At 42.3% G+C, this 16,380-nt stretch overlaps 1 protein-coding gene across 2 annotated transcripts in view; it reads left to right on the top strand.

Moving 5' to 3' along the window:
- The first annotated feature begins 634 nt into the window (after window positions 1–634).
- The window catches only part of MICAL2 (microtubule associated monooxygenase, calponin and LIM domain containing 2), a 52,117-nt gene continuing 36,371 nt past the window's right edge, over window positions 635–16,380 (top strand). For both annotated transcript variants that reach the window (XM_054283666.1, XM_054283665.1), the window contains exon 1: window positions 635–959. In XM_054283666.1, the coding sequence (XP_054139641.1) occupies window positions 696–959 (264 nt within the window). In that variant the 5' untranslated portion in view covers window positions 635–695. The remainder of the gene's footprint in view (window positions 960–16,380) is intronic.

Raw genomic sequence — 16,380 nt, 5'->3', positions numbered from 1 at the left:
CACCCTTGGCCCTAACTTGTGCAACAGCAAAAAAAAAAAAAAATCCGTCAAACCATGTTGACTTTTGGCTGCAGGTTTCCATGACTTCTTAAGACCAAAATATCACTTGCTGTTACATAAATTCTGCTTGGGGAAAAAATCTGGACTTCTGGGGTTTGTACATCAGTTATCTAGGACTGAAAAAAAAAAAAAAATTAAATCCTCAAGCTCTCAGTGAAGCTGGTTCTTGTTGTAGCAGTAGGCTTGAGTTAGCAGGATTTTTATAACAGTCTTTGTGAGTGTAAGTCGTGACAGCACGAATGTGTTGTTTGTTTCTAACACATATACACAACCTTTGCCTCCTTGGTTAGCCAGTAAGACTGGCTCAGCAGTTCTTTTCTTCTATATTAAAACTTGCTTCCATCTCTATTCCTTCATCAGACTCCACATTTAAAAATCTTTCTGCTAAGCATACGTATCTGTGAGACTTTCTTGTTAAACTTTCATCCTTCCCAACAGTCTAGTCACTGTATGCTGGGGTTTTATGTTCATATTGTATGTGCAGTTGGTGGATTTAATTTTGCCACACAGAACCTGCTTGAATATGACCTGTGTTTATCTTTTCTAGGAATAACATGCGTGGAAGTACTTGCTGTTGTTGATCACCTGTACCCCAGCACGAGAGCTCCAGCTTAATCATTCTCTGCTCTCAGAACATGGAGGAAAACGATGATGAAAAATACAATCAAGCTGGCCAGATATTTGAAAACTTTGTACAGGCATCAACATGCAAAGGCACCATTCAGGCCTTCAATATTCTCACTCGCCAACTTGACTTAGATCCTTTGGACAACAGAAACTTTTACACCAAACTAAAATCGAGAGTGACCACATGGAAGGCCAAAGCTTTGTGGAACAAGCTTGATAAGAGAGCAAGTCACAAAGAGTATAAACGTGGGAAGTCTTGTATGAACACTAAGGTAAGTAGAATTGAGTTTTGGATTTCATAGCTTAGGAATTTTTAAAGTTGTTTTTCTGCAGAAGCAAGGTTTCTTCCATCACATACAGTGTGTCTGTTCAGTAACCCTTTCTTTAATATGCTGGAACTGGTTATTGACTGTTTTGGACAAATTTAAAGTGGTTTTTTTCTGAAAGTTCGGTGGAAACTCACAATATATGAGAGTGAGCCTTAAAGCATCCTGTTTTACAGTCTGTCTTGGACTTTGTCCTTTTTATACCTCATCAGCAAATAGGTGCAAGATGCAAACTCCTGAAGAAATAGGCTGCATTCATTACAGACTCTCAAGAGCTGCTTGCTTTATTAAACAGGGGTTTGCAAAGTACAAACTGTAACGTGTTCAGGCTCCTCAGCTTTGTGCATGCTGTAAGAGACCAGGGCTGGCCAAATGTGTTTCAGCAGCAGTTCCTAAGCTGCTCCCTGAAGGGGCTGCTTGGGGGTCTGGGGGTCTGTCTCTGTCACCTGGCATTGGCTCCAGTTGCTGTACAACAGCAGAAGACAATCCGCTCTATTTATGGATTGAAGTCCTTTCCTGGTAGTGTTTTTTCACAGGCAGAGTGTGGGTACTTGCTCTGTGGTAGTTACTGAGGGAAATGGTCTGCTTGGTTGTGAAATGATCTTTCCACAGAGCATGCACTACATATTTTGATAGAGTGCACCGATGAGCACTCTAAATCTTGACAAAACTGTACAAAATACTCCTGCCAGTTGTTTCATCTGGCTATCACAGAATATTTCTACTAGCTTTGTCCCAAGAGCAATTCATTCATTTACTGCCAAGTGATGGCTAAATGTTGCCCCAAGAAGGGTAACTTTTAAGAAGCTACTTGACTATACAGAGGTAGAACAGAGAGGAGGGGCATCCTGGGGTGTAACTAGACACCAAAATGCATAGGGTTTTTTTAATTCAAACTATCACTGAAGTGTTCTTTCATGGACTCAGTAGACAGGTGGTGTTGAAAGTCTCTTTCTTCTGGTTTGCATCATTGACTGAAACGTCTCAAAAGTGTGAGAAGAACACCAAGTTACCTTCAGTACATAGAGAGTCCTCTGGTTTTATTCACTTTTCATGAGCTCTCAATGATTTTTAATGTTTTTTTAAGGTCATAAGGGTCCTTAATATAGTTTTATATAGTAGAGGAGTGTCATCGCAGCTATTTAGACTGTTCCTGGCAGGCTCTGGTTTTCTCCTCTCCTTTTTCCCTTCATTTCCCTTTTTGACCTGTGCTTCCTTCCTCCCTTTTTGTTCTTTGGAAAAGTCCTTCAACATATGTCATGGAACATCTTTGTGATGAAAACAGCCAGGAAAAGGAAGGAATGAGAAAGTGTCTGATGATTAACAAATTTTAGGAAATATTCCACACATACCTCACCATACACATACAGCCCCAGGTCCAAATTTCTGTGGTGCTAAGTTTGGGGAAGTGTTTGCAACACAAAAAAGCAGTTTTAAGACCCATGTGAAATGTAAAAACTAAGTCTTCTCTCAAATGGTGACATTAGAAAGCCAAGGCTTTGTTCTGTAAGCTTCCTAAGCAAAGTGATTAATATTTATTTTGTGAGAAGATTTTGTGGCAATGGGTTGGTGCATAAAATATATAGTCTGTGCAATGCTTTACAGTGTTGCCAAGGAGGAAGCTAATCAACACCTTCCACAGTGTTGAAAGTCTGGTATTACTGCCCCTTGAGATGAAAGATTTATTTTTAGTGGCATGGTGTAAGTATTTGCAGAAATTAATGGACATTTCTGTGATGCACATATGACCAACTTGCAAATGGCTGTAGAATGTCTGCATGTCAAGAGTGTGGGTACAGATATTCCGTGAAATACTTGGAGATGTTCACCACGAGCCTGGCCCGTGCCCAGCCCTGCGCTTCAGCGTGTCATCACTGATTTAACGAGAGAAACATGAATCTTCACATTGCTGGCAGTGAGAGAGCAGCAGCCACAGTGGGGATATCTACCAGACATTCCTGGGGTGTGAATCACAGCCTCTCTGTGCCTGGCCCTGCAGGAGGGGAGGCTGCTGTGCTGGGAGAGGAGTGTGCCCCCCAACCATTGCGGTGGTGGTGGGCTCTGACAGCCCCACTCACAGATAAGGGTTTCTCAGAAATGCTGGCAGCCCAGGCAGTGCAGAGAGGTCAGGCTGCAGCATGCACAGCGCCCTTACCTGCAGTGCAGCTGGTGATTTTAGCTTTGTGTCTCATTCTGTGCTGTTTGCAGTGGTGGAACAGGAGCTCACAGCTGGCAGCCGTGCCCAGCGCTCACCTGCTCGAGGCACATCTGCCCCCATTAAAAACCCTGCTTTAACAAGCAGCATCACAACTTGAGCAATAATGAGCTAAGTGGATTTTTGTTGTTGCAGCTCTGTAAACAGAGCCAAGGTTGCTAGTAGGCATCACTTAAAAAAAAAAAATACATGACTTCAAGGCTTTAAATGAGGTTGTGGCCTTGAATGCTGTAGATGAGCCTGCAGCTCATGGTTCTTAGATATGGCTTTGCAATCTTCCCAATCTTTGGAGGAGATAGAGAAGATGCAGTTGGGTTCTAAATGACTCAGAGGAGGCTTGTTGGGGTTTTTTGTTTGTTTTTGGATTTTTTGGGGTGGTTTTTTTTTGTTGTTTTTTGAGGTTTTTTTTTAAACCAAAATGAAAATCTACTGCCTCATCCCAAAACTGCTGGGCTTTGGGTTTTTTTTATTTCTTTTTGTTTTTGCATGGTATTTAAGAGCTGAATGCTGTACTTGTTGACTTTGTGCTTGTAAACTCTTCAGCCACACTTGAGTTACTCATTGCAATATGCACAAGTTTTATGCATACAGAATGTTCCACTCCAGCTAAATAACAATAATCCTGTGTCTTAACTGTTCTTGAAGAACATTGCCAAATATGGCTTTCAAAGTTTCTACAACGATACAGTTTTAAACTGTAAAAACTGGTTGAGCAATTTTCAAGAAGTTTAAACCCACTGCTATTTCAGAGTTGTTTTATTGGGAGCATTGTTTTCCCTGAATTCTTTGTAGGAAAATAAGCAAAACAACCTGCCCCAAAAGAAAGTCAGACTGCTGAAGAAAGACATGAACAGAACTGGGGCAGAAATGATTTTTCTGAAACTGTAGGAGTCCGCCTGTGTGAGTAGTAAATCTTCACAAAACATAAACTTCCTTCAATCTTGAACTTCTAAGATGGGAATGAGTCCTGTTCAAAATTTGTTTCTGGAGCTGGCACCTGCCTAGTTCACCAGCATTAGAGAGAAACAAAAGTTTGTACTAACCAGGCAAAACTGTAGATATCACACTGTGGTTTTTTGCAAATATGTGCAGAAAAAGCACAATTTTTTAATGCTGACAAAATTTCTCTCTGGTTTTCATCTTCTACTAATTAATGCCGAGGAGCATGGCTGGACTCTGAAGGGATTATTTGTTTCTTTGGGGGATGGAGCTGGACAATCAAAGAACATTAAAGGTTTAATGCATGTTGTTTCCTATGTTAGCAGTTTGAATATCAGTCTAAATTTTTGAACATGCAAAACATCATGCAGTAATGAACAAGAATATATCCAGCTAGTGTTAGTATATTCATTAGCCTTTTTAAGACATCTGTGAATGTTGCCTCTCTGTATGGAGCAGATTCATTACTTGCACTTAATTTACATTTACTTTCAGTTTGCCTGTGTAAATGACAGGAATATGTGCATGCACATATAAATGAGGCTCCCACTGATGTTTGAGATAGTTATGAATATGTATCAGGGGGTAGCACCTGGCTCATGCTGTGCACCCGAAATTCAGGCTCTCCCATGCTTCAGGGGAGCAGAAATTTCTGCACATGGAAACATCCCAGGCTCACTCTGAGAAGGGGGTGTTAGTTCTCTGAAGCATGCAAATGTGGTGTTGCCTTCCCCTTCAAAGGTGCATGCTGCTTTTGCAAAATACATGCGTGCACTTGAGAACTAAGAAAACTTTGCTTGAAGTGCTACTGTGTAATTATCAGCTGCCTTGGTAGACTCTGGCATTTCTCTCTGGGTATTTGAGTTTTGGGACAAAGCTCCAGTTGAGGAGGGACAAATGCCTGGGTGCAGCTTTGTTCTTCTGAGCATTGCCTGTGTTTTGGACCCTACCTTGGGCAGAGTTCCTGGGCGGGAGACTTGTACAGTCTGAGCTGCTGTTTTGAGGCTGAACAATATTAGCATAAAGCAAGGAAATTAAATTAAGCTAAGAAGTTTTGAAAGCTGTGCATTTAAAACCATACATATGTGCATTTGTAGGTATATGTGTATATGGAATCATATAAAACCCTAAAAAACAAATTCAGTGATCTTGAAGTCTATAATAGAATCATTTAGGTTGGAAAAGGCCTCTAAGATTGAGTCCAGCTGGTTAACTCAGCACCCCTGTGTTCACCACTAAACGTGGTCCTCAGATGCCTCTCTTTTACTCATTCCTGAACTCAGCCTTTCAAATCTTGTTTTACAACAGATGAGGTTTCCTTCCAGAAACTGCTGTTGGGAGACTTATTGCAAGAGAATGACTCTAAAATTGTTTTTGACTGTGTTTCCAGGACTTGCATAAGGATGAAGTGGCTCTTTTTGGTACTGTCATGTGCTGTCAGTCCGACCAGGACCCAGGGGCATCTGTGTCCCTGCTGCAGAGAGGGCTCCGTGGTGGTGCTTTATCCAGCACAGCAGTGCAGAGAGCCTGTGGTTTCAGGGGAGCTGGGCCAGGGTGTGAGTCAGCAGAGGAGGAGCCCTGGGTCGCAGCTGGGGTTGGAGGTTTTTCTGACTGAACCCGAGCCACGTCGCCCTGTTCTAACCACACTGGTGTGTACCTATCAGCAATAAAATGGGGGATGGTCTTTATCTGCAAACCCCTTTTCACGTTGTCTCCATTTCTAAAGGCTGCCAAATGAATACCTTGGGAGTTACCAAACCTACTTTGCTGGTGCTGAGAAAGGGAAAGGAGCTCCTGGTGTGTCTGGGTGCTGCCCTGTTCCGTAGCCGTAGGGTGATGGGCAGGATGAGCGCAGGGTGCCAGGTCTCTCTGCTTCTTGTTGGGCACAAAGTGCCTTCCTTCCGGTCCTCAGTTGTCTACAAACATCCCATTCTGCCTCCTTGCCCCTCGTGGTAAATCAGCCAGGTTGGGTTCCACGTGTCTTCCTCTGTCCTGCTAAACAAATACTTGCCTCCTAATTAAGCAAATCATCCAGCATGTATGAACCTGCAGGTAAAGTGGCCAAATTTCCTCCCCAAGTGCTGGCATTTGTTGATCCTTCAGAGGCAATGGGGATTTTCAGCCAGGTTTCTCCAGTGCTGTACGTACTGGTACAGAAGCCAGTGAGTTTGTGTTCAACTGACCTGACTGATTGCATCCCTCAAGACAAACATTTGGTTTTTAATTGAGTAATTGAATTGTAAGATGAAAGAAGGCAAAGCCAGTTATGCTCCAACGGAAAAAATATCCATATTATAATGAAAATTGTAACCTCTTTCATCTTATAAAGAGTAAATACCCATCCCTTTTGCCAGATTCACTGTTTTCCTCAAAATAATTATTGGAATAGGGAGATTTCCAAACCTGATAATCAGGGTTTATAATGAACACACCAAACTTGTTGCAGATATATTAGATAGTGTTGCTGGCTTGCTTATTTTAATAAAAAAGCATTCCTGTGAAGTCCACAGAACTTGAACTAGTCAGCCAGAAGATGACTGCCAAGTTAGGAAGCTGAGTGAATGAAAGGTTGTGGCTTTTTACAAAGAGGCATTCAGCTGCTTTCTATGTGTGTGTGTATTTTCTTTAAAGAAACAAACAAATAATGCTTGGATAGTAGAATCCAGAAGCTGTCAAGGTTTTTGGGAATATTGAAGGCCACATTCTGCTGATATTTTAAGTGGCACCTGGGTGTGTTTGGTATACTTGAAAGACAAGCTGTTGATCTTGATAGTGGTGCTTCTTTGCTTTTGCCTTTTAGGACAGGGATTCTAAAGCCTTGCACCAGATTTCCATTGTAGATTTATTTTTAAGGATTTTAATAAGCAGCTTCTATTTCAAAGCTCTAGAAAACATGGGACTAATGAGGATGAGTGGCAGGGGAGGTTTGCTTGAGATGAGTGGAGAAGCAGTAAATCACCTATGAACATGCAGTGAGACCACAGTTGTTGAACACTGCATTCACATTCATTTCTCCAAGGATTTTTAGAGAGGGGATAGGCAGAAGCTGGGGTGATGACAGGATGCACAGCAGACAGTTTTTTGAAAGCCAAACAAAGTATTTGACTCTTTGTGATGTGTTTTAAACTGAGATTGGGCCAAATTACATCAGCAAAAGCAAATGTTTGGCATGTGATTTGGTAATGAAATCACTTTATTTTCATTATCCTGGAGACACTTCCACAAACACCGTTTTTTCAGCTTTATCAGTTATGAAAAGCAGTGAAGCCTGGCCAAAGCAGAGCAATCAGACAGGCTAGATAAGACATTTTAGGCATGTGGAATTTAAATTGTTTTTGGCTTGGAAGGTAACAGTAGCTTTACATCTGTATTTTAACAGAACTGTGCTGTTTCTCTGCCCCTCACTTAATGGCTTTGCAAGTAATGGAGAGAAGGAAGCTGTCCCACCCTGACCTGATTTCCTAGATATTTTAAGAAGATTCCCACAGGGAGGGACACACAGTTGCTTTCACACAAACCAGCACTATTGTCACCACAAGTGGCTTAATGAGGTCTGAATGAAACAAAAGGTTACCACAGGGTGTGTTCCCATGGCCCTGGCTCTGCTTTGGGGCTTGGTTCTTTGAAGCAGCTGGGCTGTGTCCATCCACCAGGGAGGCTGGTGTGGGGGGCAAGGGGAGCTCCAGGGCAGGATGCTGTGCTGGGCCAGGTCTTTCTCCTGCCTTCCAAGAGACACATGTGGCTGTTGTGGGGTTGGTGCCAAAGGTTGGTCATCAGGGGTTTGTTATTAGCGATGCTTCCAGCCTCGCTCTGGTAATGTTTGTGTACTGATAAGTGAGGAAATACATAACTTTTGCTACCAAGAAGTGATTAAACACTTGGCTGCTAAACCCCAGATTTCAGACAATAAGGCAATTTCCTGTCTCCTGCAGCTGAGGTCCTTCCTGAGGTTCCCATGTCTGCCCTGAGAACAGGGGGTTTGGGGATGTGATTGCTCTCTTTCTGCTGACAAACAAAATTCTGCATTATCTGCTGCTTAGGCCGCAGTGCAGATAGCTTTGAATATTCTTTTTGCAGTATGCAAAATATCACAGTTTGAAGATGCTGTACAAGAAGAGAAAATGTAAAATATTTTAGTAGAAGATTATTTTCATAAGCAAACAAGACAATTTCTATTTGTGTTTTCTCTCTAAAAAGCCATGATATTGATGGCATTCATGGTGAAAAAAGGAGTTTAGCTGGTATCTGTTGAAAAGAAAAAGTAGAAATTCCCTTTTAATGCCCTTGGTTTAATTTGCGTTATTTTCTCTGCTACACTATTTAAAGAGGGGTTATTTTTGTCAGATGGTTCTTGAAATTTCCACATTCCCTAACAAGTCTGCACTTACATAATTTGTTTCTACAAGCAACCAGGTTTCTGCAAACTGTTTGCATCTCAGGTCTCTGGGATATTTGTGTCTTAACCTGGGATCAACAGGGTAAAATTGCTAGAAGCTACTTGGAGATTGTGAACTTTCCCTTAGAGGAGTGTAATACTCTGAGAAAACTGGGAATATGCTGCAGAGAATTATCTGGTGCTTCTGAGGACCCACGCATCCAGCCACCTCCTTGGTGCAGATGAAACCCCAGCTAGAATGTTCTGGCAGGTGAAGTGGAGCAAGAGCAGAGCAGGAGGAATGGTCAGAGCTCTGCAGAACGGGACCAGCAGAAGAGGCTTCAATACCCTCACCTAATCTGTGCTAGGGGAGCACCATGGGAGTGTCTGGAGTGCCAAGCCACACAGAACTGCTGTGTCATTTCTCCTTCTGCCTCTTGTCATCTTGCTGATGCTGATAGATCAAGTTCTGATTAGGTTTTCAAAGTTTGCCTTTTGCCCTGGATGTTTGCTGCTCCTGAAGAGCAGCTCGTGTTTTTCCAAGGGCACACTGTTTCCAGTGGACAAACCAGCCAGGAGACACTGCCTGCCTTGTCTTGCAGCACTTTCTGGATTTGTTCAGCTGACTGAGATACTGTCTGAGCAGAAACCATGTGCTCCTGCCACACTGGGAGTTAGCCTTGTGCTGCTTGCTTCTCCTGCCCCTTGGAAAGGTTTGTGAGAGCAGCTCTGAAGGGACCTGTGCAACAGCAAGTGCTCCTTCCTCCTGGTCCTGTCCTGCCTGCACCCTGCCTGCCATCCTTGCAGGATTTACAATTCAGATAAAACAACTGCTTCGGGGTAAATTGCAACTCAGATTAGGAGGCATTGCAGGAGATGGCAGTGAGCTTCCTGCTAAGGACTACACACCCAGAGCAGTAATGACAAGTTATGCAGATCAGCAAGCACTCAGTGGAAAGCAAAGACATTTCTCTCAGGTTTCTTCTCCTCACTTTTTCTCTTACTTGTGCTTTAGCAAGGTAGGAAACAATGGGATGGGGCAGGAAGCCATTCCTGGTGAGGCTGCTGCCATGGTTCTGCATGCCCTGCCTGCCTGGAGGCACCTGGCCTAGGAAGTTCAGCGCCTGGCAGCCCAGATAGAGCCCTGATAGTGGCAGAACAAGCGTGGCTGGTGCCTCCATCTGCATTTCACCCAGCCTGGAATGTGAAAACAGACTCATTAATACGTGTAAATAAACCCTGCTGTGTGTTTATCTCCTTTCTGTTGTGTCAGATGGGATGTTGGTGTAGAAGTGAGTATTGCGCCTCGTGATGTGCAGTTTGCTGCCAAAGTTTGTTTCCAGCTCTCTGCCCCTCTTTTTGAAGCATGCTTCTTTTTATATTTTTTTCACCGTTTTATATTTATTTTTTGAGACTCTTTTGCTTAGTAATAAGGGTTATGTACTGCCCTTGTTTTCAGCCAAAAAAGGTTTTGGAGATAAGAGCTAGAAGTGCTGAAATTTAACTTTCACTGTGATATGCTGCCAGCAGCTTGGTTTGTGGGTTCTGTGAGTGCTGTTAACTTTCCCCATTATCAGAAGCCTTCTTAAAAATGTGCTAAAGGTGAATATTTTTAATTCTGGTTGTTTGAACAACTCAAGTCCATCTTGCTGGCTGGCACTTTTGGATGCTGTCTTGCTAAGAAGTGCTGGTTAGTAATTCCTAGTGTTCTCAAATTGTAAGAAAAAGTGTTAAAAGTAAAGGCATTGTCTACCTATGGTAAAATGGTTTGTGCAAGTGACCAGGTAAACTAGAAAAAAAATCAGATTATCACTCTTTTTGGACCTACCTGTATTTAGATTTACTAGTTAAATATCTGTGAGTGTCAGCAGTAGAAATGCAGTGACTTTGAAGGCTGCATGATGAGCTGGGAAAAGAAAGGACTCCAAGAGCCCAGAACTGTTGGTTTCTGGTACTGTATTGCACTTTGAGCTCATCTGTAGCTGATGTACGCTGCTGTACAGTCATTCTGCTTAGGAGAGTTAGGAATAGTGGGATTAAATTATTAGAATCTTTAAAAATAAATTAAAATTTTAAAATCTGGATTCTGACTTAGATTTGATATCTATGTGAGCTCATTTAGTCAGGACTGGCTTCTAAAAACCATGTCTTAAATGGATATTGGTTAACAATTCACCTAATAGAAAAGTGAGTTTTAAAATGTATTTTAAAATATTCTGTGAGATACCCTCAAAGTAAGTTAATGCCTTACTTAGTTGAAAAAGCCAATTTCCAGGTGGAAGCTGAGCTCGTTTATTAGGTTGTCGTGATGTTTGGTTAAAAGTTCCAGGTTTCTCTGTGGATGGGCCAGACTGGAGCAGCAGGGCTGTATTTTTAAAGCATGTTACCAAGGTCTTGCTGAAATCAAGCCGTGCTTGTTGACCAACCTGCCTGCATGCTTCAGATGCCACAGAGCATGAGAAATCCTTTCCCCCTCTGCTGGCTGCCCAGCACAGCCCCTGCCCCTGGAAACCATGGAGGGGATTAACCATTTTCTCTCTGTCACTGCTCACAAAGCTCCCCAGAGTCGTGGCCTGGTCTCTGCTATGCTCAGAGGTGAGGCTCTTGTTGCCTTTATCTCTCTCCATCAGTTTTTGTTTCTGGATGAATTCTTTGTCTTGTGGTTTTGTTTTTGCTAAGTTTTTAGTGTAGCCCCAGAGCACTGTCTCAGTGTGACAGGCCAGGTACTTACATGCTGCCAGCCATGTTCATGGCTGGGATAGTCAGGCAACATTCTTTCTGCAAGGTTTATCTTGTTTTCGTTTTGATTGTTTAAGCAGCTGGCCAAAAAAAGAAAAGAAAGCAATCTCTTCTGGATTTTGGGTGTGGGCTTGTTCTTTTTTTTCTTCCCTGTGTTTTGATTACAATGAAAGGCAGGTAAGAGAACAGCAAACACACTTAATTCCAAAGGATGTTGGAGGGCTTATTTTGTGCTTTTTTTGAGGAGATTTTTGGATTAAAGCACTTGCCAGGTTTCTGGTGGATATGTTTACTGAAATGAGCGTAACATTTTTTTGTTAGTAATGTCTAGGTTTTTTGGATAACTGTAACTGGTGCAGGGCAACAGGAAGTTTCCAGGCATACTTGCTGTATTATGACTGTCAGTTGCAATTTTTTCATGAAGTCTTTTTGCATATTCTTCTAAAAGATCTGAGATCAAGTCACCAGATTTAAATACAAAAAATGCCACCTGAGTTCTTCAGAAAAGCTCCAAAGTCCTGACAGCTCTGATGCATCATGGAAGGCACTCTTGACTTTCTAACGCCCTGAGTGCACACTGCCCCTCTTTAATGTGTGGCATAGCAGAATGTGAGTTACAGACATTGTTCATACCATTGTTTTAATTTCAAACTATGGAAAGAGCTTTTTTTTAATACGCAGGTCTAATATTAGTACATATATCCATGTGACAGAGAGGATGGACGGACAAGTGTGTCCAAATACATCCAGGAAAAATGAAGGCACGTACTTTTTTCCGTGCAGACGCTTATCTTCCAAAAAAGAGAAAAAAATCCCGGTAAAGATGAGCCAGATGAATGCAGTAAATGTGCTAATGTTTCACTTCTGGCATTTTGACTCAATAAAACAGGAGGGCAGTAAAGATAGATCCTCTGATCCCTGGATTGTGCTGCGTCCAGCTGCGAGTGCAGCAGCTGCTGGGAAAGAGCTGTGGCCAAAGTCACCCTGGGTTGGGTGGCCTCAGATCCACGGTACAGTCTTAGAGGGGGGAAAAAAATAAAGCTGTGGCTCCATTTCTGCCAATCACTGATCTGGGAGAGGACAAAACTGCACATTTCTGAGGTGCTCAGCTGGGAGTACAAAGGGTAAAATACTGGAGGGATTTAAAGCAGAAGTGGAGTCGTAGTGAGGCATTGAATTGGTGCATTGACGCAAGGTTTTGTTGCAATTAGGGGTGTGTGTGAGCCTTGCTGTTCCCAGGTACTCTGAACTTCCCCAGCAGTGGTATTTATGTGGTGTTCACTCTCCAAAAATGCCTGTTCAGCAAGATCCAGCTAATAGTGTTATCTTAATAGTATTTTAAGGTAGATTTTTAGACCTATCTGTAGTGTATTTAACAAGTGTCCACGTAACCCTTTGGAGAGTTAGGATTTCTCATTAAAATACATCTAAGTGAATATTATTTTTGTCAAATGACATTTTTTTTAACCTTGCTAATTCTATAAGGAGCTCATAAAACAGTACAACAGAGGAAAAAACCCTTTTAAAGATTACGTAATCTTTGTAGTCAAGTTTAATCTTTCCTAGGCTTCTCTCCCCCTTTCTTGGGGGAGAAGATGGAAGAATTGATTTTCATTAGAAATTAAAAATGTCACAGGCTGAAGCTTTATGTTGTCTGAAGTGGCATATAGATTTTCATTTTTCAGTGTCTTCCATGATGATGTTTCAAACTTTAAATTGATTATTCAGTGGGTTCAGGGTGCGTTGGGCTGTGGTGTTCTATCTGGTGGCTGTCAGAGGATTTATGTGCTAAAATCTGGGGCTGCAAATGGGAGGTGAACTGTAAGTCAGTAAGTCAGGAATGTCCTGCTGAGCAGTCCTATTTTTGCCAGAAGCATTTTCATGTCTAGTAAAGGGGATGGCCTGGGAAGCATCGTGGTGGAGGAAGCTCCTGGTGGCCTCTGCCTTAGCTGCTTGTGCAGCTGCTTTTGTCTGGAGCCTTTCCAGGGGAACGGGCACAGAAAATGTGTTGTTTCGTGCCTGTCTCGTGTTGCAGCACATTAAGCCCCATCACCAATAAGCACTTGTCCAAATCCATGCAGGATGTGACCCTCTGGAATCAGCCAAATTAGTCCTTGGTGCACCCCTGTCACTCTGGGTGTTGCACAAAGGCCTGGGCCGGTGTGAAAGTTGTCTTCTCTCATGGTCCCAGACCTGCTGGCTATGGAAATGAATGTTTGCCATGGAAGAGCAAAGCACTGTCCTTCTGTGTCCTACACAGAGCCTCCTGTCACTGGGTGGGAGCTGCTGAGGGCACCTGTGGTTGTGAGGATCAGGGAGCTTTGAGGCTTGTGGGAAAGCCACCCCTTTCTGCTCCTTTCTGGGAGCATGATCCATGATCAGGGGCTTTGAGGCTTGTGGGAAAGCCACCCCTTTCTGCTGCTTTCTGGGAGCATGATCCATGCCTGTAGTTCCATTTCCATTTGCTGGTTTGGCTAAAGGCAGTTCAGTAACCTGGGCAGGTGGGTTTTGCTGTTTTTTCACCATTTGCACTGAAGAGTAGCAGTGATGCTTCTGGCTTGGCATGCCATCAGACAATGAAGGGTGTGCCTGTGTCTGTCCAGCTGTTGTTGAGCTGGAGGCTAAAAATAATCCCCTTTTTATCACCTCCAAAACAGCTGAAAGGCAGAAATGAGGAAATCTTGGGTTCCTGGAGTTATTGAAGCTTCTGTCTTCATCCCAAGGACATACAGGGAGTGGGTCATCATTTAACACCCCCTTATATTCCAAGATGAATTTAATATTTGGGTACCTTGGGCAGGAGAGGAGTGAGGGGTTTAGAGCGGGATGACAGCAATGGGATAACGCACTGGGCCACAACAGGATTTGTCTGCTCTTAGCTATGCCAAGAGATGCTGTGTGTTGTATCTCCCACCTCCATGCTACTACCACCTGCTAGATTCCTTGAGCATCTAAATGCTGACAGCTCATGGTTTTTTTTTAATTTTTCAAGATCAATGAATAGATTCAGCCTTTCAGTTATAGTGGATGAGATTTTTGTGACTGGGTTGTTGTGGAGTATTATTTTGAGGTAGGGTTTTTTTGCATTTTTTGTTGGTGTTGTGGGGATTTTTTGTTGGTTGGTTTGGAGTTTTTTTGGTTTGTTTGTTTGGGTATTTTTTGTTAAACACAGTTGTGGTGTTCAGCTGTTTAACTGCATATGGTTTTTCCACAAGGGGATGCAGGTGCCTGGATTCACAGGCTGCTGCTGATTTAATAGCAGGGGAAAGGAGGGATTGCAAGAGGCCTCTGTTGCATCCCTCTCCCTTCCCTCCTATTTTGAGTCATATATTTGTACATTATCTACAGGAGATCAAATCAAATTCCTGTGCCTGGCACAGAAGCCATTCTGCTATTGGAGAGGTGACTTGTGCTGCCATTTAGCTCAGCACTGAGAATATATCCTGGAGATTTTCAAGGCACTGCTATTCCTAAACATAGAGAGAGAAAGTAGCATCTCTTAGAGTCAGCCTGACCCTTGAGTGGAATCAAGCTTATGAGACTTACCAAATGCTGCGTGTGTTTATATTAGTAAATATAAGTGAAAATTTCTGATACATTTAAATTGCACAAGGAAAAAATCAGTGAAGTTCTGTTCTATTTCTGTCTGAAAATAGATAATGCATTGTGTACTGCGCTTGGTTGTAGTGTGGGACAAGATTTATACAAAAACAATCATCTTTTAGGGAAGAGTACAATACTTCTTAACAGTGTCATAGAAACAGACTATTTACTCAGCAACTTAAATAAAAAACTTTTATAAAATATGCATAGGCTTATTAGTGTTTTATTGTGAAGTGCAAAAATGTCCATGCTTTACTTATTAAGTATTAATTTAAACTGAAATAGTAGTAAGTTAGTCACCAGGCAATTATTACTGGCCTGGAAACTTACATTAGTTTCATTCAATGGGAATTTTGTAACCCATATTCTTTCTGTAATTTTCCCTTAACATAGGTGCTGTTCTTGGGAAATATGTGAAATTAAATGAAGCTTCTCTTTTGACAGAAAATATTCATGCACATCTGCAGGCAGAAAATCAGCCATATGCACTAGGAGGTTTTCACCAACAAAAATGTCTTCTCTCAGTATTATTATCTCAGTGGTAAAACAAGATGTAACATCCAACATGATACTGATTCTTCAGGCAGGTCATAGAAGTCTGGTTATGATCCTCTTCTTTCATAAAACTAAACAAGACTTTCTCCCTTCGTTTCCAGCTTGAGCAAGAAATATGCAAAAGCTCTTTGTCTGTTCTTTTCAGCAACTGTTACTTGGGATAATTTGTGAGAGATGCCTTGAAAAAAGTCAAGTTGTCCTTTAGCTTTGTGGGAGATGATCTGGCACTGTTAAAAGGCAGTTGATGTGTGAATGGTGATGGGGACGTCAAGAAGCCCTTGGCATTTGCTCATTCAGGATTGATTGTTTGAGACTCCCTGTGTGATGCCAGCTGTCGTGATTTGTGTTAAATTGCAAGAAATTAGTTCCAAAAGCAGGCCCTGATGAGCCAGGAGGCTGGGATAACAGGAGGGGAAAATAGGATGCCATTCAAATTTCCTGCTAGTCTGGCTGCAGGAAGGTTTCTTCTGGGAGTCTGTTGGCAGGCAGACCACCGGGGAATGGCATGGGCCCTTCCCTTGCTTAGTAAAGTTAGGAACACAAATGTAGTAAGAATTACTTTTGCAAGGATTTTGTACTGGTTTTGACCCCAGAAGTTTCAAAATTTAGATGAAGAAGTGCCAAGAGTAAATTCTACACCAGCAGGAAGCGTCCTCAATAAATCTTAGAACAAATAGCTCTGCGATGTAGATAAATGTGTTTCTGGAGGTAACCACGGGTGGTGGCAAACATACAGCCATTTTTCATGGTGTCTTTATGCAATTATGAAGATACTTTGTCAATGTGATAGGAGGAGGGAAGAGGGCAGAATCCTCCTTAAAATGCTAACATAGTGCGTTGCAAAGCACCAGGAGGAACGAAGGGTTTTCTGTGCGGGTTTTGTTACTTGGCAGGGTCTGCTATGACTAAATCTCCAAAGACTGCTGTTTCTTTTTATTTTT

This window comes from Melozone crissalis, unplaced genomic scaffold (genome assembly GCF_028551555.1).
Source record: "Melozone crissalis strain CALT ecotype California unplaced genomic scaffold, PUWL_Pcris_2 ptg000038l_1, whole genome shotgun sequence".
NCBI classification, from domain to species: domain Eukaryota; kingdom Metazoa; phylum Chordata; class Aves; order Passeriformes; family Passerellidae; genus Melozone; species Melozone crissalis.
Note: the sequence above shows the minus strand (reverse complement) of the source record. Positions and strands in the feature narration are given on the sequence as shown.